This window comes from Callionymus lyra, chromosome 1 (assembly GCF_982586985.1).
Source record: "Callionymus lyra chromosome 1, fCalLyr1.hap1.1, whole genome shotgun sequence".
NCBI lineage: Eukaryota > Metazoa > Chordata > Actinopteri > Syngnathiformes > Callionymidae > Callionymus > Callionymus lyra.
The window spans coordinates 52,665,008-52,692,713 of NC_141818.1; the positions used below are offsets into that span (position 1 = coordinate 52,665,008).

General features: G+C 39.9%; 1 protein-coding gene across 2 annotated transcripts in view; it reads right to left on the bottom strand.

Annotated features, from left to right (window-relative positions):
• sema6a (sema domain, transmembrane domain (TM), and cytoplasmic domain, (semaphorin) 6A) overlaps positions 1-27,706 on the bottom strand; it is a 192,981-nt gene that overhangs the window by 91,835 nt on the left and 73,440 nt on the right. For both annotated transcript variants that reach the window (XM_087812406.1, XM_087812398.1), the window contains exons 3-4: positions 22,065-22,203; positions 20,069-20,186 (exon numbers count right to left, since the gene is read on the bottom strand). In XM_087812406.1, coding sequence (XP_087668532.1) covers positions 20,069-20,186; positions 22,065-22,164 — 218 coding nt within the window. In that variant the 5' untranslated portion in view covers positions 22,165-22,203. The remainder of the gene's footprint in view (positions 1-20,068; positions 20,187-22,064; positions 22,204-27,706) is intronic.

The window sequence follows — 27,706 nt, forward strand, 5'->3', positions numbered from 1 at the left end:
TCCAATTCCAATTCCAATTCCAATTCCTATTCCTATTACAATTCCTATTCCAATTCCAATTCCTATTCCAATTCCAATTCCAATTCCAATTCCAATTCCTATTCCTATTCCAATTCCAATTCCAATTCCAATTCAATGTCAATGTCAATGTCAATTCGGTTCGATTCGATTAACATCTCGAGACACTTTACAGTTGAAGATAAACTCAATAACAAGTTATTCAAATTCATATCATATTCAAAGACGACGCTTTTCCGCGACTTTTACGACGCGTACGATTGGCTGAAGGGACGCGACGTCACCGACGGGCCCTTAAAGAAGCGGCCCCTGGATAGACGGATATGACGAGTGACGACACAAACTGTGATTATAATCAGAACGTGAATCAACATGAAGGAAAATATAGTTCAGTGTGAAGAAGTCTTCAGACAAACGACAACATCACTGTTGATAATTTATTCAAACTAAAATAGAATAAGTAAAAGATAAAAAGATAGAAGTCCCAGCGCCCTCTATGGGCCAGAAGCCACTGGCCTCCATTGAATCATTCAGTCAAAACTGAGTTGCAGGATGTGTTGCCATGTTTCTGGTCAGATCCTTAAAAAATATATATTTTGTGTCCAAAGGTCTTTGAATCCACAAAAAAAGCTCTTTCTTTTACTCGTCGATGTTTTCAAAGGATCCCAGAGGTCACTGGTACAGAACGAAGCCGCCATGGATTCAGCAAATAGACGAGAAAACACGTCGTTCCGTCAACGAAAAGATGGAGACGTTTGCGTCAATAGCGTATTTGAATAACGTGTGAGAAAGTCTTTCATATTTTTCAATTCATCTGTTTTTCGAATCATCATCTCTGAGCCTCTGGTGCTGCAGGGTTATCCTGCCTCGGTTCACAGCGAGCCTCCTTTGTTTGAGGTCTAGACCTTAATCCTCATATTGTGGCGCAACAATGCCGGCGCTCCGACTAATTGATCCAGATTGAATTCCTAAACGCTTTCATATGTTTCACTCGCTCACCTTGTTGCCGTGGCAACAGCTGTGACTATGAAATCTGCCGCCGCGGTTTGACATTAGCTTTGAGCTCCGGGTCGGTTCTGGTGACGGACGTTAAATATGAGCTCAGGACCGAAGACACTTCATCGCTTTGGAAGGTGTTGTTGGAAAACACCTTGAGAGAGGAAGGTGCAGATTTTTACATTTTATGATCCTTTTGTTAATGTTTCTCAAGAGTCAGCAAATATTTTTAGGTCATGGAATTCTAATTTGGGTGAAAACATGTCTGAGGAGGTAAAAACTCAGGTACTGGAAACACATTTTAAGGTATTTCAATATTACTGAATACACAAATTCTAACCATGTTATTGTGTACAAATATAGAAGGTTTCTTTAGGATAAAAATTTTATTTTTACTGACTGACGAACAGCTATTGATCAACTTTTACACAGCTTTTTATTTTACTCATTTAAATATGTTTTAATGTTTTAATTATTATGTTTTACTCATGTTTTGTTCATGCAAAACTTGAAAAAATCCTTTGAAATGTTTAAATACTTGTATCTAGTTTTTCCATTTGCGTTACTGCAGTTGTGTGCGACCAATGCGTACTTTTCCTCAAATATATGTGTAAATAACAAAGACAGAAACTATTATTTGAACACTGTACACAGATATTTATGTTCTTGCACCTCTGATGTCTTTTAATTCCACATATTGATTGTTGTGTATAGTTGGAAATAAATAAATAGTTGTTTAAAGTAAGTAAGTAAGTCATTTGTATTTATATAGAGCTTTTCCAGACCAGGGTCACAAAGCGCTTAAACAATCAACACAAAACTCACTAAAGTATATACTTTAAAGGTCAAGACAACCCAGAGAACAACACAAGAGTCTCAGAAAATCAAGGAAGCAGGAACAAATAAAAGTGTCTTAAGATGTTTCTTGAAGCAAGTCTGGAAGGATTTCTCTCCTCTGGTCCAGAAGTTCAGGAACCATCAGTAGATTCTGATCCACAGACCTCAGAGCCCTCAGGACTGACAGAGAAGCGAGTGAGGGTAGTGAATAATTGCATCGAAGGTCATGTTTCAGACGCTGTAATCCTGATCAACTATCATCGACGTTCAAAGACGCGTTTAAGAATAAATTGATTCGCCTCCAACCTCCAATTAAAAAGACAAAGTCTTCCAGCGACTCTTCGGGGATCAGCGGTTGAACGCCTCATGATTTGGTCTTTTTCAACGAGGGTTTGGCGTGTAATCCGGGGTCTTCTCCGGCTGCTGACCTCGCGAGCAGAACCTGCCTCGTCCTGCTCTAATTGTTCTCCGGAGGATTTCCAGCTCCGAACGTCTTCAGAGATTAGAAGGCGACGCGCAAACATCCTGACGGGCGGTGGTCTCGGACAATGGAGGGACTGTGTCTGTGTCAACAGCCGGTCTCCAAACACACCGGAGACCTCGTCCTCTGGACCCCCCAGACGCCCCCCCGACCCTCTCTACACGTCAACATCACCACAAACTCCTCGCTTCACTTTTATCGACGCCTTCTAATGGATCTCCAGCCACGAGGCCTCAACGACGTCTTGTATTTCTGTAATAACCCATAAAACCTGTTGAAAGCTGGAACTCATTTGGATTCAGCAGCGACAGCCGCTCGTCGTTTATTGCTTCTGTTGCGAGTGAAAAAAAGGCAAAAAACACGAGAAAAACATTTTATTTCGACACAGTGTGATTTGATGAGCTGATCACAGAAGCAACAACAACACACTGTTATTGTGTGTCCAGAGACCAACAACTGCTGGAGATAAATCCACCATCCAAACGGGACGGAGCATAAAAAGATACTGATCAGATATTGATCAGATATAGATCATGTTGAATCAGGAAAACTGATTTGATTTCACCGCCTGTTAAACCATTTTCCTCTGTTCAGCCAGAGCCCGGTTGCGAATACGGAATTTTCCAGAGAACAACCAAGAGGTTCAGCCTTTACAGCAGGTCCTGGGTCTGCCCTGGGACTTCCTCCTAGTTGGCCATGACCAACATGAGTCTTGTGCATGAAGGTCGGTGGGAATTCAAAAATGTTGCCCAAGAGTCACTGAAAAAAAAAGATTGTTGCCTTTTCGACACCTAGATTGGAGCGAGTTTTTTCTGGTCCTGGCCAACTAGGAGGAGGTCCCGGGTCAGACCCAGTGTGTCCTGGCTCTGCCCAAACCTCGTAACAAGCGAGATCATCGCTCAGTTTTGGGAAAAGCTCCAACATTCCCTCCAAACTTCACCGACTCAAGCACGAGACTCCAAGATACTCCACCATTGTTTCAGAAGGGAAAAGCTTGCACTGTTGCTATGCATTGTGGGAATAATAATAGCTTTTACAAAGTTGCATTGCGCAATTTATGTGACGTTCATATTATCAGATAATTTATAGATGAAGAATTCCAATGTAAATAGTAATAATATTGAAGAAATATGCTTTAAAGTTGATGAAACTTTCATCCACTTTACTTCAATTATCTTTATAAATCCACGAACCACTGCCTCGTCAACATGGTATTTATATATAGTAAGTCAGTAATATGTAATATTTATAGATATAGTAATGATTGTTTGTTTAGATTTAATTACATTTCACGTTGAAATACACATTTTAGAACTGAGAGTAAAGCTGTGTCTATGTTGTAGATAATATTAGTTTCTAATTGTACCAGGAAAGGAAGTACTTAGAAACAAACTTGACACACTAATATGTGTTTGTGCACGTACTTCCAAGTTTCTGGTCCTGGCCAACTAGGAGGAGGTCCCGGGTCAGACCCAGTGTGTCCTGGCTCTGCCCAAACCTCCTAAGAAGTGAGATCATCGCTCACTTTTGGGAAAAGCTCCAACATTCCCTCCAAACTTCACCGACTCAAGCACGAGACTCCAAGATACTCCACCATTGTTTCAGAAGGGAAAAGCTTGCACTGTTGCTATGCATTGTGGGAATAATAATAGCTTTTACAAAGTTGCATTGCGCAATTTATGTGACGTTCTTATTATCAGATAATTTATAGATGAAGAATTCCAATGTAAATAGTAATAATATTGAAGAAATATGCTTTAAAGTTGATGAAACTTTCATCCACTTTACTTCAATTATCTTTATAAATCCACGAACCACTGCCTTGTCAACATGGTATTTATATATAGTAAGTAATATGTAATATTTATAGATATAGTAATGATTGATTGTTTAGATTTAATTACATTTCACGTTGAAATAAACATTTTAGAACTGAGAGTAAAGCTGTCTATGTTGTAGATAATATTAGTTTCTAATTGTACCAGGAAAGGAAGTACTTAGAAACAAACTTGACACACTAATATGTGTTTGTGCACGTACTTCCAAGTGTCACAGTGATCCAGGTTACACAACCGCTCCAGCTAATCCTATTAAAGGAGGATAGTAAACGCTGTTGACTAGTCTGATAGTTTGAGTTCACCTCGTGTGCTCCGTGGAGAGACGCACGAGCGACGAACCTCTGAGCATAATCTCCTTAATGGCTTCGGTGTCGTGTGGGCGGAGAGACGCGTCAGCAGGTACCGAGCAGGAGGATCTGCCGGCTTTTTAAAGAACCCGAAGGTCTCGTCGAGAGAACGTGTCGCAACAAAGTGCCTCGAAGCGTAAATGTGGTGAAGTTTATTGACACGAGATCAGAACCTTTTGGTGGTCAAACAAACACTGGACCTTCTGAAGCATGTTCTGCCTCATGGGTCGACCTCTGGCTTCAGGTCACGTTCGCTCGAGCGTCACGTTCATGTGACTTTAATCAAGTTAAAACTCAAGTATTTTAATCTGATTTTCAGGCGTAATTATGACTTGATTAGACTTGGAAACGTCTTGGAATTAGTCGTGAATCTGCGTCAGTTTATTCATGTGATTCTTGTCAAATTTAACATGTTTGTTCATTTTTCCACTTTGACTGTCGTGGGTTTTCTCGTGTTAATAAAAGTAGGTTTAGAACTTTATTGACACTACAGGGTCACAGAAAACCATGTTTTGAAGATAAGGATGTTGCCCCCCCCCCACACACACACACACATAAAAAAATGAACCAATTCCTTAATAAGAAAGTAAGTAAGTAATTTTTATATGTATAGCGCTTTTCTAGACCAGGGTCACAAAGCGCTTAAACAATCAAAACAATATTCAATAAAGTACATACTTTAAAGGTCAAGATAATACTGAGAACACAACAGGAGTTCCAGAAAATCAAGGAAAAGCCTGAACAAATAGAAACGTCTTAAGATGTTTCTTGAAGGAGTCAGTAGATCCATCAAGAGCAAAGCTCCGCCCATTGAATCAGGTGTGTGTCAATCAAAACAGCTGATTTGAAGATGATTAAAGTCAATAAATGTTGTGAAGAAGGAACGATAGATTGTAACACGGAGGTACTTGTCGAGTAAGAACTAAAGTTATAAATTAAAAGTCGGCAAAGTTTGTTTTACTGTGAAAATTCACGAGACTCACTTTACTTTTGTCACTCATTTCCTGCCTGAACCTTCCTGTCGACATCGGCATGACAACCTGACCCGGACTAAAGTAGAAATCTACTTTTCTATTTTTCTGTTTCTCACGGAAAATGTGCTTTTCGTGTGAGTCCTCTGTTAGATGTGCGTTCGTCCGGCGGGAAAAATAATAAACATGGAGCACTTTTGTTGCGAGTCTGGGGTCCGACTGAACATGACGGCAGTGAAAGTGAAACTAAAATGTAATTATTCAACACTTTCCCATTTATTCTGCCACTTTTTCGTGAATGCGAATGAAAAATATCCTCGTGTTTACCATCCATTAGCGTCGGATCCAGTCGTACACGTGCAGATGTGCGAATGTTTATTCCATTCCAAATTATTTACGACGATGATCGGTCGAAACCGCCTCTGATTTATCGGCGCTCGCGACGTCTCACATCTGCAGAATGACTTTTTAAACAGACCATTCATTTAAAAAAGCAGAACTTTCTTTATCCTCATGAGTTACCGAAGGACAACAGATGTTTGTGTCGGGAACACGGCGGTAAATCAAAGCGTCAATCACCACATGTCACTTTGTTTACCACTTGACTTATAGTCTTCAATATATTGCACTGAAGGAAGAGCTTTGACAAAGTAAAAGTATTTTCTTTAACACTCAAAAAAACCTTTTTTAAACCCAACTCTCCTGATTTATTCACTTTTTGTAAACGTTGATGTCAAAATGCAGTCGTTCATTCATCATGACGTTGTTTTGAACGTTGTTATTACTTAATAAAGTTCTCGTCTGAAATCTACATGTTAATGAACTAAATAAATATTTATGTAAACATGGTGTGAGTTACTTCTGCCTTTAGGTGTTTTTCTAATGTGTACATTAAGCAGCAAACCTTATTTTTATTATTTGTTTTTAATGTACAAAACGGTAGTTTCAGGGCTGAGTTTGAAATTTACGTGAGTCCTTCAGTCCTTGTGACCAATCAGAGCAGAGTGGGCGTGGCTGCTTCTCAGCCAAAACGGCACATTTAAGTGGGCGGGGCTTAAGTGTATTTTGTAATGTAAATATCTTCATTAAATGAGACTTTTGTGGTAAAAGAAACTGATGAGTATAATAGAGTATAATAGAGTATAAAAGAGTATAGCAGAGTATAAGAGAGTATAACAGAGTATAAAAGAGTATAACAGAGTATAATAGAGTATAACAGAGTATAAAAGAGTATAGCAGAGTATAATAGAGTATAACAGAGTATAATAGAGTATAACAGAGTATAAAAGAGTATAACAGAGTATAACAGAGTATAACAGAGTATAATAGAGTATAATAGAGTATAATATAGTATAATAGAGTATACTAGAGTATAACAGAGTATAATAGAGTATAATAGAGTATACTAGAGTATAACAGAGTATAATAGAGTATAACAGAGTATAACAGAGTATAATAGAGAATAACAGAGTATAACAGAGTATAATAGAGAATAACAGAGTATAATAGAGTATAATAGAGTATAACAGAGTACAACAGAGTATAATAGAGTATAATAGAGTATAATAGAGGTCCTAGAACAATTTAAGAGACACTTAAATCGACACATTAGTTGCATTAGTAGTAAAGTTTCATTTTTGGTAACATAAAGACAGTCATGTGTTTATGTCGTTCAGTCGAGTAGAATTTAAATCGGACTGTTTCACGATAGAATTGAACTGAACAGTTGCTCAACGACCAACAATCGATGAAACTGTTTTTCATATTCGGTTCGACCGTCTTTCCAAATCTCTCTCTGACCAGCCAGAGTATTGTTTATCTCATTTAAACGGCAGATAAAGTCCAGGGGCCAGAACTCCACAAACTTTCCGTGGCACAAACCCCAGCGCAGAGTCAAAGGCGCCGGCGGGCGAAGGGTTGGTTTGAAAAAATCTGGACGACAAAAATCTGTGTGAAAAATGAATCAACAGTAGCCTTTGGCCGTTGATCGCCGGCCACCTCGTCGGTGTGAATCACAGCCGCTTCCTGTGAACCCGACGACAAAAATGCCCGAGTGGGACGGAAAGAATCTCCTTTTTTCGGCCACGAACACGGGAGCATTGTCGAGCGGAGGGGTCGGGCCCGGGGACGGGGGGACGGGGGGTCGGACACTGGGTGGACTGAGCCGAGGCGAGGGTGTGAGTATCGCGTCCAAGAGCGACACGGTCGCTCGCGGTCCGACACGAAGCCATGCGTGGACACGAGAACACTGGCTTTTTTGTGTGGCCAGGAATGTCCTTCTCATCACAGAGCGTTTCTTGGAGGGTGACCACGATGTCCATCTGCCGGGCGTCCGTCCAAGTATGTTGTCGGGACACCATTAGCATGCAAGGCCTACCTTCTCATGGAGCGACATGCTTTCACGTCTCCTCACCTCCTCCTCCCCCTCTCATCTTCTCACCCTCGCTCCCTCTTCACCAGAACCCACCGAGGTTTCAATTGTACATTGTTTTGGGGAAACCCAGTGAATGGGGGGGACTTCTGGGGGGGGCGGGGAACCAGCGGGTACCTTTCGGGCTCTGAATCGTTGGGGGGCATCGAGGGTCCCTCGCTGATGGGGTGGCATGAAATACAAGGAGCCAGAGTTCACTGACCCCCCAAAAGGCTCAGGGACGGTTGTTCTTTTGGGAGGTTCGGAGTCGTCGTTATATAGTCGTCCACATTCACTTCAGATCCTTTTGTGTGTGTGTGTCGCAGGGTCAGTGGTGTGTGTGTGTGTGTGTGTGTGTGTGTGTGTGTGTGTGTGTGTGTGTGTGTGTGTGTGTGTGTGTGTGTGTGTGTGTGTGTGTGTGTGTGTGTGTGTGTGTGTGTGTGTGTGTGTGTGTGTGTGTGTGAGTGTGACGCACGAGGTATGGGAACGGTTCGAGGAAATACTTGTACGTGGATTAAAGTTGTTTTAAAGGAAATAAAGGAGCAAATACACAATCGATAGTAGTCGAAACAAAAACTACAAAACTATACCGACAGAGATTATAAACGTAATTTAATCTAAGATTGTTTTTTGATAGTTTTGTGCTTCAAGAAAAAGCAGTTTTTTGTTGTGAAATTCATTCCATTTATACTTCATTAAGTAAAGACTTTATTTGCATTTAAATGTTTCTAAATCGAATTTAAAGTGTTAAAATGTGAACTTGAGAAAAGTAGGATTTTCTGTTAGTCTTGAATCTTAAAACATTCGTTAAGATTAATCATTTATTTAAAAATAAAACTGAACACATTGATCAAAACAGTGAAACTAACAGCAGATGAATCATGGGATGTTTAACCAACATTTTTCTTCTTGGATGAAAGTGAAAAATGTGTTTCCAGATCATGCTTCGATCAAAAAATGATTTTCACTGTTAGGTAGAACTTTACTGAACTTTATTGATCCTCCAGGAAGTCTCCTTCGGGAAATATGTTTCGTTACAAAATGTTGGGTGATTGACGAGTTTTAAATTGAATTTCAAAGTCTTCAAAATGTTACTTGTCATAAACCGTATGTACCCTTAAACTTTAAACTTTTTATTGTTTAAAGTTCTTGTTTCCAAACCGTGACAACTTTTCTATTCTTCAGAGGATAAAATAACCTCTAAATAATAGACACTTGGACACTTAAACTTGTAGAATCTTGTCTCCCGTTTGCGAGATTTCCCGTCGGACAGACATTAGCTACGAACGTTTTCATTCGCTTTACCACGTTCACAGCTCGATTCGTGTTAAAACTTCCCGTAAACCACGGTTGTTTCTGCGACGGCGATCACGGTGTGACGCTGCCCGGTCGTGCGGGAAGACAGAGAGGAGGCGACGTGTAATCCTGGTCATTAGTGGGTTTTAACAGGATTTGGTGCAGCTATAATAATGGAGGCTCCGGTGGCCTCTGCTGCGAGACCCGGAGACCCAGAGACCCGGCAGAGGCGCGAGTCCCGGTGCAGGAAACTATATTTATCGAAGTGTAATTCACAGTGTTTCGTAACTGTTTGCTGAACTCCACCCTCATTCTCACGCGTAAACACATTCACTCCCGGCGTTCCGTGTTTCCCAGCCCGAAGAGAGCGGCTGGTGTTGCCATGGCGAGGGCCGACCGAGGGGCCGGGAATGACGGCTATGTCCCCACATGTGGTGAGACCTGCTCGGGCTCTACTGTAACACATTCACTCACACGATCCTTGACTTCTTCACAAACAGTCACTTATCGCTTCATAAAGATGGAGAGCGTTTTTAATTGATTTATACGTGAAACTATTTGAACGTTTGACGATTCAAAACACTCAGTTTACGACTCAAACAAAAGGACTTTTCAACTTAATGCGATACAATATTTTATTTTCATTCCTTGAGGCTCAATTTATCTTATTTATCTTTGAGTTTTTTCTCCTTAAACCGGATGTTTGAAGATAAATCAGGTGCAAAAGTGACACATGTAAAAAAAGAGTTAAAAGTAACATATATGTAAATATAAATCAGGTGCAAAAGTGACACATATTGGAAAACAAAAATAGTGCAAAAGTAACATATATGTAAATATAAATCAGGTGCAAAAGTACCACATTTAGGTAGACAAAAAGAGTGCAAAAGTATCATATATACAGTATATATATATAAATATTATAAGGTGCAAAAGTGACACATGTAGGAAAACAAACAGAGTGTAAAAGTAATATATATGTAAATATAAATCATGAGAAAAGGTGCCACATATTGGAAATCAAAAGGAGTGAAAAGTACCATATAAGTAGATATAAATAAGGGGCAAAAGTACTACATGTGTCAAGACGACTCAGGTGTAAATATACACGCGTGTCAATCAGGGAAAGATCTTTTTTTTTAATGTTCCCAATGAGGTGTTTACTTACGATGTCACTTTGAAACATCGGCCTCTTTAAAAGTGTTTTTCAACAAAGTCTAAATGTGTCTTTTAAGATTCAGCCTTGAGTTCCTGTGTGACGGAACATTGTTGCCTTTCAGCACCATCGTTATCATAGGTCACTATAATATATCAACAATATACAATATCAACATGTATCTACTCTGATCCAGCACCAACCACCCAGCCGTTACCACGTTACTAACTCGGTGATCTAAAGTAAACCAGTGAAACTAAGAAAATGAATATTAATATCCGCAGCGATCTTAGAAGAACGGATGATTTATTTTCCTGCCATTAGCCAAATGAACAAGCATTCATTTTCCCGGACAAGAGCCAAACTGATACAACGAGCAAATGATCGCGGGGAGAAAAACAACGACGGGGAAACTGGATTGAAAAATGATTCATGGGTTTCTACTCTGATCTTTGGCTTGAGTTACTCACCACTGTCATGAAGTCCAGCCTCTACTGGAGCGAGACGCCACCGTGACACACTTTAGATCATTGGAATCCACACTACGAACCCCGACATCTTTGATGTTAGATTGTATTTTTACTCGCTCCAGTTTTCAATTAATGTAATTATCTCTTCACCAACAGAAGCTTAATCTCCAGATTCTAAATCAACCACACGTTCATGATGTTTATTTCTAATCTCCCGTTTCTATATATGTTTGAACAGAAAGTCGGCGTGACGGCGTTAAATCCTTTGACATTTTTATGGGATGGTTTAGAATCTGTAGGACGAGCTGGTTTCTTGTTGCAGGAATGTTTACGAGAGATTCTCTAGTTTTCTCCGACACCCTTCAGGACCACAGAATCAAAAACAGCCGAAAAGATGCTGAATACTTAATGTGAAGTTTCTCTACTTGTTGCTACCTACTTGTTGTTAAGACGTTGCTCCATATATTACTCATAACTTGTACTTTTTACTTTCACATATCGCTGTCCAGGAACTCTCCGTAAGAATATATATATTTTTTACGATGGTCAGTTAGCTTAGCATCACAGCATTCTTAAAACCAAAACATGTGGTGTGTCCCAAGTCGCACACTTCTTAAACTTACATTAAATATTTCGAGTACACAAGTACGTTCAGACTGAGCTGTGTTCCAAAATGTAGTGCACTATGAGCACTCTATTGGTGCACTCAAACGGGCAATGGACACTTTCCACCCTCAACGGCCGTCATCTTAGTGACGTAGATGAAGCTAAACTGAAGCTAAACTGAAGCTAAACTGAAGCTAAACTGAAGCTAAACTGAAGCTAAACTGAAGCTAAACTGAAGCTAAACTGAAGCTAAACTGAAGCTACGTCACCGACGACGCGTCTTCGGAGCAGATACTGGCGTAAATGTCTCGAGAAAACACTCATTTTAACACAAAACAACAATAATAACACAATGAAACACAACCTGTAAGTGTGTAGCAGCAGAGTTTGATTTGAATAATGTCGGAAAACTTAAGTAGATATCAGACGGACCAAGTGGACACAAATAATTGTTGCCCAAATGTGTAAAATGTTGGTTTTTGAAGGCTTAAAAAAGGTAAAAATCGACCTATTTTAACCACAGAAACTTAAAAAAGACGTAAAACCTAAAAAAGGCCAAAAATCAACGTCTCTGAAAGTCTAAAACAATGTCAGAAAACTTAAGTATGATATCAGACGGACCATGTGAACGCAAATAATTGTTGCCCAAATGTGTAACATGTCAAAATATGAGTACTGCACAAGTAGGTTTACTGTCTTACAGTGTACTGTAAAGCAGTGCACTTGAAGAAGTGCACGGTTTGAGACACAGCAATGATCAGTTGCATCAAAAGGCCATTTCCAGTCTCACCGGGGTCTCGGTGTAAGTATAGTATAAAGTATAATAATGTGTATTTCTCGCTGATGCTTCAGCCAGAGAATGTTTTTTAAAAAGGGCAGCAGACTTGACGGGCAGTTATGCAAGCATCTGCCGTTGGACCAGAACCAAAGATCTTCAATAAAGACAATTGATATAACAGAGAGACATTCGCATATGTCTGAGAAAGGCGCACTCATATTCCCGGAGATAAAAATGATAAACGATCCGCCGGACTGTGATGGATTCCACTGGAACAAAGCACTCGGCGAACGCTGACCATGAAATATGGACTCTTGGGAAGAGAGTCCTCGTCCATCCATATCAAGAAGCACTTTTGCTAAACTTGCTTGAGCAGATAATCAGAGCCTTTCCAGGATCTCGCCGCGGTGACGGTGAACTGTTTTCATAGCAAAAGAAAACCCTGGATAGAAGCGAATATTTATATCGAGCAGAAAGAAACGATTTCCCGACTAGACGAGGCAAAAAGAACATCTTTGAATAAGCAAATCAAACATTGAAATCTCTTGACCTTGTTACTGATTAAATAAGAATTTTTCGTGTGGGATGAATGCAAGGTTGTTTATTGTAAAAGAAACACAGAAATACTGTATCGAACTCACAAAAGGAGTTTGATTGCGATGTCGTGGGTTCATTCATGGAGGCTCAATATATACTTAAATATAAGGATGACATTCTTAGTGTTTATCTTACATTAAATGCACGATTTCCTTTCGTTTAACATCAGTTTCACCCTCATTATAAGTCTCTGTTTACTTTACATCCACAATCTATGGTACAAACACTGGGATCTTTATGAGTGAAAGACAAATCTTTGATTTGAACTTAAATGACTTGGTGTTTGGATTTGACACTTAATGTAAAGGACAAGATTAGATTAAAATAAAATGAGCTGAAAAAGTGAACGAGTCACTAATACTTTGATACATCCGTTATTTTTTATAGTGAGGCACAAAATACCGTTTTATTTTCCAAATCTCATGACATGTAGTGAATGTTCTTAAAGATGCAGTAACTTCTCATCATGACCATGTTTTATTACTTTATAAAGTTGCTCTGAAATCTGGGCGAACGAGAGGTTACGAGAGTCCATTATGATGTCATAATGGCTTCACTCCTCCTCCAGCTGTAATCACGCCCCGCTTTGTTTATTCAACAAATCCCTTGGAGGTGGAGACTTCCGGGATTGATGACGCGCGTCACAAACCACTATGCATGGTACAATGTTTTTCTTCTGCTCTTGTCCAGAAAATAGGTAAAAAATGTGATGGTGGTTGCATTTATTTCCATTGTCGTTATCAAGACAAACACAGTCAGCTTCATATGCTACGTAGAGGTTGAGAAGAAATGGAATTTAAAAAAGGTTCATGTTGTTTATCGTCGCTGAACAGAAGTTTATCAGCTCGGTTTGATCCCAGGATTCCATCCTCGCCTGCATTAGAGTGAGTTTGATGTATAGAACATGACTCTGGGATGAATGTCTTATCACTGTCTTCGTGGCTCGACCATGAGGGACGAGTGATTCCACATGAAAGAGCTCCAAAGAGCCTCGTGACGAGCCAACAGTCAAAAGATGATCAATATTTCATAACCTCCAAGAGCAAAGTAAACAAACATTTTTATCTATAGGACGAAGAATCAATCGCCGCATCTGTTGCTAATTTGTTTTTTCGGCCAAAGACTTCATCCCGCCGCGGATTAAACCACTTTGTCTGTTGACATATTCATCAGTGGCCGTGTTTGAATGCATCGCCACAGCTTAAAACAATCTTTTGATTTCCCTGCCAACTTCAAACCAGGAGCCAAAAGGGATTCAACAAACTGAGCACTCATTCAAAAAAACATTGATGGGTTTTGGACCGTGTTCACAGGACCATCTGCGAATCAGAACCCGGTCCCGGCAGTCTGGAGGCGAGATGGAGAATCTCCGTGATGCCGGTTCTGGAGGATAAACAAGTCGTTTGAATGGACCATCGACTCGTCTCCGCCGCATCAAGATGGTTCGTCCTTAAACTGTTTGTCGCTCAACAAGAAAGAATGTTATTGACCCCGACATTCTCCTCCGTGTCGGGGATCAATGGCGGACATCTGGCCCGGGCTAATCCTGGCGCCGCCGTCCCAGCTATTCACGGGGGTCACAAACTTCAGCTAAACGTGTCAGAATTCATGTCATCTGCAGGTTTTGAAGGAACCCCAGCGTGAGGGTCCTGCCGGGGGGGAGCATGTGGCGCCACAAACACATGTTGTCCAGCCTCGAACCTCACAACTGTCGGACCGAACACACCCTCACACACACACACACACACACACACACACACACACACACACACACACACACACACACACACACACACACACACACACACCCTCCATTACCGCGTCTCATAGACTTCCTTGCCACCCCATGTCGAGCAGGTGGGCGACAGGCGCGCCACAGTCTCGACACTTACAAAGACTCGCTGTTCCTCCTCACACACTTCTTAATGAGCAGATATGTTAAGAAGCAGCAGCTACTAGAGAGAGAGAGAGAGAGAGTGTAGTATATATGTGAAGTATTGTCCAGTATCAAAACACCAGAGTCAAGTACTGGACAATACTACACATATATACTTGTTACTACACTATCACAACACCAGAGTCAAGTACTGGACAATACTACACATATATACTTGTTACTACACTATCACAACACCAGAGTCAAGTACTGGACAATACTACACATATATACTTGTTACTACACTATCAAGTACTGGACAATACTACACATATATACTTGTTACTACACTATCACAACAACAGAGTCAAGTACTGGACAATACTACACATATATACTTGTTACTACACTATCACAACACCAGAGTCAAGTACTGGACAATACTACACATATATACTTGTTACTACACTATCACAACACCAGAGTCAAGTACTGGACAATACTATACATATATACTTGTTACTACACTATCACAACACCAGAGTCAAGTACTGGACAATACTACACATATATACTTGTTACTACACTATCACAATACCAGAGTCAAGTACTGGACAATACTACACATATATACTTGTTACTACACTATCACAACACCAGAGTCAAGTACTGGACAATACTACACATATATACTTGTTACTACACTATCACAACACCAGAGTCAAGTACTAGACAATACTACACATATATACTTGTTACTACACTATTACAACCCCAGAGTCAAGTCCTGGACAATACTACACATATATACTTGTTACTACACTATCACAACACCAGAGTCAAGTACTGGACAATACTACACATATATACTTGTTACTACACTATCACAACACCAGAGTCAAGTACTGGAAAATACTACACATATATACTTGTTACTACACTATTACAACCCCAGAGTCAAGTCCTGGACAATACTACACATATATACTTGTTACTACACTATCACAACACCAGAGTCAAGTACTGGACAATACTACACATATATACTTGTTACTACAGTATCACTGTATGTCCTTGTATCGTGACATCAGAAGATTATTGTCAGAACACAAACCTAATAACAACCTGATAGTTTCGTTGACAATACTGCACTAGAGAGAGAGAGAGAGAGAGAGAGAGAGAGAGAGAGAGAGAGAGAGAGAGAGAGAGAGAGAGAGAGAGAGAGAGAGAGAGAGAGAGAGAGAGAGAGAGAAAGACTGGATCCAAACTATGTTTTGTTCAATTAGCCAACAATAAAAAAAAAACAGATACACTTTGAATTCAAGCAGCACTTCCTGGTTATTGTCGTCCCTAAAACTCTCTATAATTGTGTGTCACACATCATCGCTGTTTGAACCACCGACCTTTTTATTTTCACAGCAAACATGGTGTTTTTTGTTTTTATTATTGTTTGTTTGCGGAGGATTAAATGTTAGTCGTACAATAATCAGAGGTGCAGCACCTGCTCCTGTTGTGTCGCTTCATTCAGAGATTAAAACAGTATCAACAAAAGATAGAGTTTTAAAGACACGAGTGGACGACAGTGATGAGCCTCACAGCAAGAAAGTTGATGATCGTTCTCCCGCTTCATACGACCTGCTGCCTTTTTTAACATGTTTACGTCCGTCTTTGATAGGGTTGTAAGAAAATAAAGATCAATAAAATGATGTGATATATCTTTTTTTCCTCGATACTGTATCAATATTCCCTCAAAAACCCTCGATCCTTCAAAAACATATAAATAATACACTTTTTTCTTAAAATGAAAGTGACTTGTCAGACTATTCGAAGGGAGTTGAATTGAAATTTCCACTGTTGACGCTGTACGTGTGGGAGATATTTCAGTCCAACATAAGATTTCTAGGCAATTCCTATGCGATGACTGAGGACGAGAGGATACATTGAGTCCAGCAGCTTTTAAAGCTGATGTTTGGACATATTTTGGTTTGAAAACAAATGAAAGTAGTTACAACTTCGTCAAGAGTCATGTGGTCTGTAAATACTACAACACCAGAGTCAAGTACTGGACAATACTACACATATATACTTGTTACTACACTATCACAACACCAGAGTCAAGTACTGGACAATACTACACATATATACTTGTTACTACACTATCACAACACCAGAGTCAAGTACTGGACAATACTAAACATATATACTTGTTACTATACTATCACAACACCAGAGTCAAGTACTGGACAATACTACACATATATACTTGTTACTACACTATCACAACACCAGAGTCAAGTACTGGACAATACTACACATATATACTTGTTACTACACTATCACAACACCAGAGTCAAGTACTCCACAATAATACACATATATACTTGTTACTACACTATCACAACACCAGAGTCAAGTACTCCACAATACTACACATATATACTTGTTACTACACTATCACAACACCAGAGTCAAGTACTGGACCATACTACACATATATACTTGTTACTACACTATCACAACACCAGAGTCAAGTACTGGACAATACTGCACATATATACTTGTTACTACACTATCACAACACCAGAGTCAAGTACTGGACAATACTAAACATATATACTTGTTACTATACTATCACAACACCAGAGTCAAGTACTGGACAATACTACACATATATACTTGTTACTACACTATCACAACACCAGAGTCAAGTACTGGACAATACTACACATAGATACTTGTTACTACACTATCACAACACCAGAGTCAAGTACTCCACAATAATACACATATATACTTGTTACTACACTATCACAACACCAGAGTCAAGTACTCCACAATACTACACATATATACTTGTTACTGCACTATCACAACACCAGAGTCAAGTACTCCACAATAATACACATATATACTTGTTACTACACTATCACAACACCAGAGTCAAGTACTCCACAATAATACACATATATACTTGTTACTACACTATCACAACACCATTATTTTCAACTAATACCCTCCATTGGAGGTGGAGACTTCTTGGATTGATAACACGCGGTGACAAACCTCCATTTCTTGACCAACCACAGCAGAGTGGGTGCGGTTACGTTAACAAGATTTCATCTCCGGAAAAACAAACTGCTTCATCTTGAACAACAAGATTGTCCACCAATTTAAAATAAAAAATCAACTAAAAAACCATCTCAGACTCAAAGTGAAACACAAACATGTGTGAAGCCAATTATTAATGTTCTATCACACATGAATAATAACAGTGTTATAAGGTGTCAAAATGTAAACTTGATGTTTTTCTTTCTCTTTCTCGAAGCCGTCAAGTAAAAGTTAAAGTGTGTATAGAGACAAACACTTAAAGTGTGTAAACTTGTACTTTTCCAGCGAGTAAATAAATTCTCCATCAGACACAGAATCTCCAAAACAAGAGAAAAAGGACAAATCAATGGACTTGTTCTCCTGCTGCTGTAATTGAGCCATATTTTCTCCAAAAGTTAAGCCGGGATAAAAATAATGACCTCCGGGGAACATATTGACTGACGGATTGATGGCAATAAAGCCGAGCGTGATTCGCTTGAAGAGGTCAGACGCTCTTTAAGTGTTTTCTTTTCTTTTTAATGGAATCCGAGGCTCGAGCAGAAACTTCTCCGCCAGAGAAAAATCTTTTGTTTCTCCTTCACTGGTGATTGACTTGAAAAATAAGTTCAAACCCTGATCAAGGCTCGGACACGATCGCGGGATGAGATCCGGGAGGAGGACGGGAGCGCCGGCTCTTCGGGGACGACTTTGAGATATTGAGGTGTTTGGCAGTCGCGCCCCCAAAAATAGAAGAACAACAAAGCGGTGATTTAAAGTTAGTCTCGATCCCTCGAGACTTCCTGAAGAACCGCGACAGAAAACAATAGTTAGAGGGTCTCGTTGTGGGACTTCTGAGAAGATCTGAGGATCAAAGATAGTTTCTGACGAGTGACGACTTGAACCATTATCGCTTGTTTGGAAACGTTTAGGATACGATGGTGAAGCAGTTAAAACGAACTGATTGATGTTGAAAATAATAAAACTACTATGTTTGGAAATCAAAACTGGATGTAATATGTACTTAAAATATCTAAAATTGAACCAGATTTCTTGGGGTTGTGGTTCATCATGAACTTAATTGGAAAAACATTACAATTAAATTAAAAAATAATCATTAGCAGTTCTCTCAAACCAAACACATGTTCAATTATTAAATAAATACATTTAATTTACTGCTCTCTGATACTTTCTTATTTAACTAACTGTTACTGGAATCCATGTTAAAACCACAACTGATCAAATTGTTTGACAAAAAAAATGAACCTAAATACAAACAAACAAACCCATTAAATTATGATTAAACTGATTTATTAGTTTTAAAGTTTAAAGTCTTGGTTTATTATAATACAATGCAAATCGTGTAAATACAACTATACCAAGAGACTTGGTGGAGACTTCCTGGATTGATGACACAAGGTGACAAACCGCCATGCTTGACCAATACCAGCAGAGTGGGTGTGGTTATGGTCAACAGGATTTCATCTCCAGAACAACAAAGTGTTTTCAGTGGGCGTAGAGTTTTGTACAAACACACACTGATGATACAATAGAGTCACACATCACAATAACACACACACACTGATGATACAATACAGTCACACATCACAACAAATACATACACACTGATGATACAATAGAGTCACACATCACAACAACACACACACACTGATGATACAATAGAGTCACACATCACAACAACACACACACACTGATGATACAATAGAGTCACACATCACAACAACACACACACACTGATGATACAATAGAGTCACACATCACAACAACACACACACACTGATGATACAATAGAGTCACACATCACAACAACACACACACACCGATGATACAATAGAGTCACACATCACAACAACACACACACTGATGATACAATAGAGTCACACATCACAACAACACACACACACTGATGATACAATAGAGTCACACATCACAACAACACACACACTGATGATACAATAGAGTCACACATCACAACAACACACACACACTGATGATACAATAGAGTCACACATCACAACAACACACACACACTGATGATACAATAGAGTCACACATCACAACAACACACACACACACTGATGATACAATAGAGTCACACATCACTTTAGAAAGATGGTAATTAAGGTTAAATAACAAGAATAGAAGCAGAACAAACGTGTCCTTGTAAACCACAGTGTTTGTCCTTGTAAAGCACGACGTTGAGAATAAAGTCACCAACAACTGCACCATGATTATTCAAAGAGAGTTTAAACCAGTTTGAAACCAACTTGAAGCTGAGACACTGACCTGGCTGCGATGTATAAAGTCTTGTTCATGATCATGATGAGTTGAATGTCCAGCTTGTGCCGCTGTGTGTTGTTCCTGCCGGGCTTGTGGCCCACGAACGCCGGGTACTGCTTGGTGTCTGCAGAGTGAACACAATCCATCAAAGAATGTACTTTTGCACCAGTTTAGCATCGTAACGTTCAACGTCTGCTCGGACCGTCAGAGGCGCTGCTTCTGCTCCGGCTCCTCCGGCCAGAACCGCCGCGGAGCCGGGGCCAGAAACGAGGAGAAACAATAGGCATGTTTTCGTGGCTCGCCACAGTGTTTCCTCGTCGCACACACACGGCATTAGAAGCCGAGAAAAAGCCCATTATCCCCTTGATGTGAAGCAGGCTCGGTTTCAAATGCTGCTCTAAGTCCTTGCTTTTTATTTATCGCTGCCAAATTGCACTGCAGGCCTCAAGATGTATTTAGTGGAGGGTCTAAGTAGTGGTTCAAAGAAACCAAGACAGGCTTCGGGGATCAAACAGCCGAGTTACAATTTAAGGCTCCTCGGCTTTTAGAACACGGACTTCTTATGGTGGCAGAATTCCAATCTTCGCTAACACGTTTACATGAGGTTCCACACCATGATGATGAAGTAAACGACTTCTAATGCTTCTATTTTGGTGCCGTGACAAGGACTCTGATGAGAAAATAGGTCTATTTTACACCAAACACACACATACTGGTGATACAATAGAGTCACACATGCCTGAAGGAAGATGGTAGTTGAGGTTAAATTAGAAGCAGAAGAAATATGTCCTTGTAAACCACAATGTGTGTCCTTGTAAAACACAATGTTTGTCCTCGTAAAACACAATAAGGAAAATAAAGACACAAAAAAACTCTTTCATGATTTAACTCAAACTACAAAAGTGATCATAAAGAATGTTTCTGTCAACTTAAGTACAGAAATATTAAAACAACATTCATTTTTCTTATCGAAAGTTGTCTATTTTAAGACCTAGAAATAATATATTGTTTAATTTTCCTGTTTTTCAAACTCAGGTCAAGGTTGATGTGATGTCATGGGTTTGATTCATGTGTTTCCTGAGGCTTCTGTTGCCAAACATCGAGACAAAGTGTCTGCTCGAGGGTGCAACGTGTATTAAGTAGCAGAATTTAAAACGACTGTTTTTGGGCTTAAGAACAAAGTCTTGAAACTACATTTTCTCGTGTCAAAGGTGATGTAATCAACGTTACGACAGGACGCAGATGTTCTTGTGGATACAGATGTCTGGTCAACTTCCATGTTTGTACCACATGTTGCACAAGTATTGTGTAGGAAACGTAAACAAACATATGATTCTTGGCTGCAGTTGTCACCGTGATGGGATATTAAATATATTTTATGCTGTTTTTAGGGACAAAAGTACTAAATCAAGTAATACAATCATTATTATTTCATTGTTTTTATATTACTTTCCTTTGTTTTTCTCAAATAAAGCACTTTCTTTTCAAATATATACTTTTATATTCACTTTAATATTTTTGAGTAGCAATAAATACTCGCCAAAATGACAAATAAAAATTTTCCTCCATGACCTTTCACCTCATGAGGGTCACATGTACGTACTTTCCTTGAATTTCTGGAACTCCTGTTGTGTTATCAGTTTTATCTTGATCTTTTAAGTATATACTTTATTGAATATTGTTTTGATTGTTTAAGCGCTTTGTGACCCTGGTCTGGAAAAGCGCTTAAACAAATAAAAATTACGTACTTACTTTTACCGAGTCTAATGTAGACAAATTAAGTCTAGTTCAAAAACTGAAGTGAGAAGCAACAAAAACTCAGAATTTATTTACTTTAGGAAGTTAATGATCCATTTTTAATAGTCTCTGCTTGTGAACTTTATGAAAAAACACAGTTTATTTACGTTTCTGAGCAGCATGAGTGAGGTCACGACCCCATTAACCCGCCAGGTATTAGTTTAACACCACGAAGAAGAAGAAAAAAACAGGAGGATGGACTCACAGTTGCCGTGCGAGACGCTGATTGGCTCGCTGTCCTCAGGGAAGCCCGCCCCGGCGATCTGCAGCAGCGAGAAGGAGAGCAAGAAGGCCTCCGACCTCATGGTCGCGTCGATGGTCCACTGCTGCAGTTTCAGCTCCGCCTGAGACACACCAGCACAGAAAAGTTAGTATAGTTTGTCGTTGGTGTCGCTAATCCGTGCATGGATGCAGGAGCGATGACTCAAACACAAGCGGATTAAGGACGAAGATATGCGTCAGAGATCTGTGCGAGGGGGACTCTGGTCCAGAGGAGCCTCTCGTGGGGTCACCCTGGTGAGGTTACGAGGGGGACTCTGGTCCAGAGGAGCCTCTCGTGGGGTCACCCTGGTGAGGTTACGAGGGGGACTCTGGTCCAGAGGAGCCTCTCGTGGGGTTCACCCTGGTGAGGTTACGAGGGGGACTCTGGTCCAGAGGAGCCTCTCGTGGGGTCACCCTGGTGAGGTTAGGAGGGGGACTCTGGTCCAGAGGAGCCTCTCGTGGGGTCACCCTGGTGAGATTACGAGGGGGACTCTGGTCCAGAGGAGCCTCTCGTGGGGTCACCCTGGTGAGGTTACGAGGGGGACTCTGGTCCAGAGGAGCCTCTCGTGGGGTCACCCTGGTGAGATTACGAGGGGGACTCTGGTCCAGAGGAGCCTCTCGTGGGGTCACCCTGGTGAGATTACGAGGGGGACTCTGGTCCAGAGGAGCCTCTCGTGGGGTCACCCTGGTGAGGTTACGAGGGGGACTCTGGTCCAGAGGAGCCTCTCGTGGGGTCACCCTGGTGAGATTACGAGGGGGACTCTGGTCCAGAGGAGCCTCTCGTGGGGTCACCCTGGTGAGGTTACGAGGGGGACTCTGGTCCAGAGGAGCCTCTCGTGGGGTCACCCTGGTGAGATTACGAGGGGGACTCTGGTCCAGAGGAGCCTCTCGGGGGGTCACCCTGGTGAGGTTAGGAGGGGGACTCTGGTCCAGAGGAGCCTCTCGTGGGGTCACCCTGGTGAGGTTACGAGGGGGACTCTGGTCCAGAGGAGCCTCTCGTGGGGTCACCCTGGTGAGGTTACGAGGGTCACGAGTACCTCGTTTCCCACTCGTCGATCTTCCACTTTAGCAGCAGATCTTCATCTTCAGGATGAATCGACACATGTTGTTGCCAAACAATTTCAGAGGAGAAAGAGCAGATTTATGAAAGTAGATCAGAAGGTTAGAATTAAAACGTTAATTTTTAAGCATTAAAGATGTATTCAATAATTTATAGTGTTTCTTTAAAGGTTGAATGTGTTTTTTTGAATAATTGATTGAATTAAAAGATTCTCTTTGCAGACACGTGATCAACTGTGCGACACATTATTAGAGAAAGTTGGATCAATGGCTCGGTGCTCTGCTGGTTCTGTCTGGTGACAGTTTTATACCAACATTTTTATATTGATTTTAAAGAGTTTTAAAAACTTTTAAAGACTGAAAATCTTGAATTTTGAAATTTGAATTATTGAAATTAGGACTTCAACATGGGAATATCACACTGTATTTTTTTTGTTTTTTAAATAAATCTATTTAGAAAATACATGTTTTTTTAAAGCATAACATTTAAAAATATATAATAAAATTAAATAATAAGTATATTAAAAGATCATTAAAAAAAAATGTAATAAAAAATGGTGAATACATTTTTTTATTCAGATCGCATGTCACGCAATTGGTGTAAAATATTGATCAATGGTGCTTCTTTTGGTTATGTCTGGTGACTCTATTATAGCAACATTTTATACTGAATATAATATTTTCAAAAATCATTTTGAATGACTTCATAATTTGTTTTTAAAACGTAGATTTTTTTTATATATATATCTTAATTTTTCAAAATCTAATATTTTCAAAAAGCTCAGTCAAGTGAATGACTGGCCAAAAGTTGGATCGGTGGCTCGGTGCTCTGTTGGTTCAGTCTGGTGACAGTTTTACACCAACATTTATAGATTGAATTTTAAAAATCTGTGAATTAAAAATCTTTTTTTTTTTTTAAATGATTTATTTAGAAAATATTCATAATGTCGGGGGGGGTTTTTTAAGCATTACATTAAAAATAATACTTAAATTAAATTATTAAGATATTGACGGGGAAAATTAAGTTAATAATTGAATAAAACATAGTAAATATTTTCCAAATGCATTTTTTTAATTCACATGATCTACTGCGCGTCGCATGATTGGCTGAAAGATCGATCCATGGATCGGTGCTCTGTTGGTTTTGTCTGGTGACTCTATTATAAAACAGCATTTTATATTGAATTTAAAAGACTAAGAATTAAAAATTATTGAATTTAGGAAACATATTTTTGATTTATTGGAATAAGAAAATCAATCACTATTGTATAACTAATAATTTGTTTTAAAAATGCTAAATTTTAAAGAAAAAACGAAACAATTTCGAACCGTTCAAAATAGAAATAATTGAAAAATCAATCGTATAAAATGATGACACTGATCTACTTCCACACCGAGCTTCTCTACTTCCACATTCAAGCATCGAGTCGTCCGGAGTGATTGACAGCCCGTCATCTCCCAAAATAACTACCTGGATGTTTCCCCGACAAACCTTCAATTTAATTTAGCTCGTCTGCTAATGCAATTTTCTACGAGCCCAACAAAATCCTGTTGATCGGAGCGCCGTTGCCTCGCGCGGCGACGATAAATCATCCCAGACAATTATTTCAGCCACAATCTAATCAGGAATAAAACATTTCATTTGCATAATGTCGCCTCTTCATCTCCGTCGCTCCGATCGCGCCGCCAGACGATAAGACATTTAATGACATAATTGATTTTATTGCTAGAAATCCTTGGTGATATTTCCAGGTCCAGTCCGGGACAAAGACTAGAGACGCCGGAGACGAGTCGGTCGTCTTTGTATGTCCCTCTCTCTCGCTCGCCCTTCCCATTCCCACTCCCTCTCTCTCTCTCCATGCTCCTGTGAATCTCATTCAGCGCTGGAATGAAAACACCATTGAAGGGAGAATCACTTCAGCGCCGAGGAGAATACCAATCCTGGAGCCTGGATACGACCTTGATCTCAGGAGCTGCTCCACTTCTCGCCGTGTTTGGCCTACACCTCTTATCCTCACAGCCCTCGGCCTCGCCGCTGGGAACAAACACCGCTTTCTTTTTAAAGTGATCACAGGAGTTCAGACGCTCGGTGACCACTTTCAACGAATAGTAGATGAACTTGAACTCTTCACTTTATTCGTTTTAACAACATGTTTTAGTTGTTAGAACCTTTGACGACTACGGAGTGTGATTGTGATGTGTTTATCAGCGATAATCTGTCAATAATGTGTCAATAATAATGACACCTATAACGATACAGGGTCAACTATACAATAAATCGTGATATATAGTGATACTGTTCAAACAAAGATGAAGTTATTGTCGAGTACTTGATGAAGTCGTAACTGCTTTCATTTGTTTTCAAACCAAAATATGTCCAAACATCATTTTAAAAGCTGCTGGACTCACTGTATCCTCTTGTCCTCAGTCTGAGATCTTGCGAAGTTTCATTGTTCTTTACAGGATACAGGGTCAATGATATGATATGATATATTGCGAAACTGTAATAACAAGTATGTAATTGTAGTATTGTTGAGTACTTGACTCTGGTGTTGTGATAGTGTAGTAACAAGTATATATGTGTAGTATTGTTGAGTACTTGACTCTGGTGTTGTGATAGTGTAGTAACAAGTATATATGTGTAGTATTGTTGAGTACTTGACTCTGGTGTTGTGATAGTGTAGTAACAAGTATATATGTGTAGTATTGTCCAGTACTTGACTCTGGTGTTGTGATAGTGTAGTAACAAGTATATATGTGTAGTATTGTCCAGTACTTGACTCTGGTGTTGTGATAGTGTAGTAACGAGTATATATGTGTAGTATTGTTGAGTACTTGACTCTGGTGTTGTGATAGTGTAGTAACAAGTACATATGTGTAGTATTGTCCAGTACTTGACTCTGGTGTTGTGATAGTGTAGTAACAAGTACATATGTGTAGTATTGTCCAGTACTTGACTCTGGTGTTGTGATAGTGTAGTAACAAGTATATATGTGTGGTATTGTCCAGTACTTGACTCTGGTGTTGTGATAGTGTAGTAACAAGTATATATGTGTAGTATTGTCCAGTACTTGACTCTGGTGTTGTGATAGTGTAGTAACAAGTATATATGTGTAGTATTGTCCAGTACTTGAAGGTTTTTTTTGTTTTATGAGTTTTGTCTTTTTCGTAGGTTTGTATCGTCTCTATAGTGAATACATATATTATAAAAAAAAACTTTAGGAAAGAAAGTTCTTTAATACGAGAAAAAGATAAACTAAAGTTAAGTGAAATAAAATAATAATTTCAGCAACAAACTATAAAAACACTGAGTTAGCATCAAATAATAATTGGTTTTATTCAAAAAAAATTTGACTCAGACTTTTTTAAAGAAGTTACGGCGACGTGTTACTATTGTCGCATCGAAAAAAGAACTAATGCACATCCAGCGATCGGAAATACTTTTAAACATCGTATTTTTAACCATTAAAATTGAACATACAAAAAGTCAGAATGAACTCTCACATGAACATTAATTAATTAAAAGCTTTTCTTAAAAAAGTTGGGATTGGAACCGTGTTTGCTCGAGGGCCGAGGCACTAACCACACGTGTGATTAATGCTCATAATCGCGGCTCCTAATAGTTCCATCTCCGGTTAATGTGTTTCTCGACACCTTGAGCGACGTCTCTTTATCGCGGCTCGTATAATTGAACCTGTTGGCGAAACCATCGCACACGGTTTCCCATGATGCTCGGAGTAAATGGAGCACAAAACGACTTAAGTGAAACCCCCGACTCGTCCGCCGGCCCTTTCATTACCTGCCGCCACACATGACGAGCAGCAGGGGGTCCGCGGCCCCTCCTCCAAGAATGACTGTCTTTTCGTGGAGGATGAAATTGCTTCCGTGTGTGTGTGTGTGTGTGTGTGTGTGTGTGTGTGTGTGTGTGTGTGTGTGTGTGTGTGAACAGATGTCATGGTAACTGTCTTGACTAACCACCGGTGTGTCCACGCGAGGACGTGACGTCGAAGCGAGAAAAACAATAAACGCTCGACACGGACTCGTCGCCGTCGGTAACGACCTGTCAATCATACAAAAAAAAAGTGGCGTCCCGGGGTAATCGACTCCAGCGAAGCTGAGGTTCAGGAAAATAAGGTGGAAATTGCTTTACATCTGTCAGAAGTGGAGCCGTGTGTGAGGAGCCGGAGGAGCAGGAAGAGGTTCGCAAAATAAGTGGTGAGTTCAAGTGTTTTGTTCTTTTTTTTTGCAGGATACACTGGGATGTGACTCAATCAGGGAAGAAAGAGTTTTCGAGATTTTTATCTTTTTTTTCGGTCGGCGCAGAGGAAGTGCCCGGAAATCTTATGCTGGACTGAAATTTCAACAAAACTCAACTTCAAGTCGTAGCAGATAGAAGGTTACTAAGTAATATTTGTAGAGTGTTTTTCTAGACCAGGGTCCCAAAGCGCTTAAACAATCAAAATATATACTTTAAAAGTAGTTCAGGAACCATCAGTAGATTCTGATCCACAGACCTCAGAGCCCGAG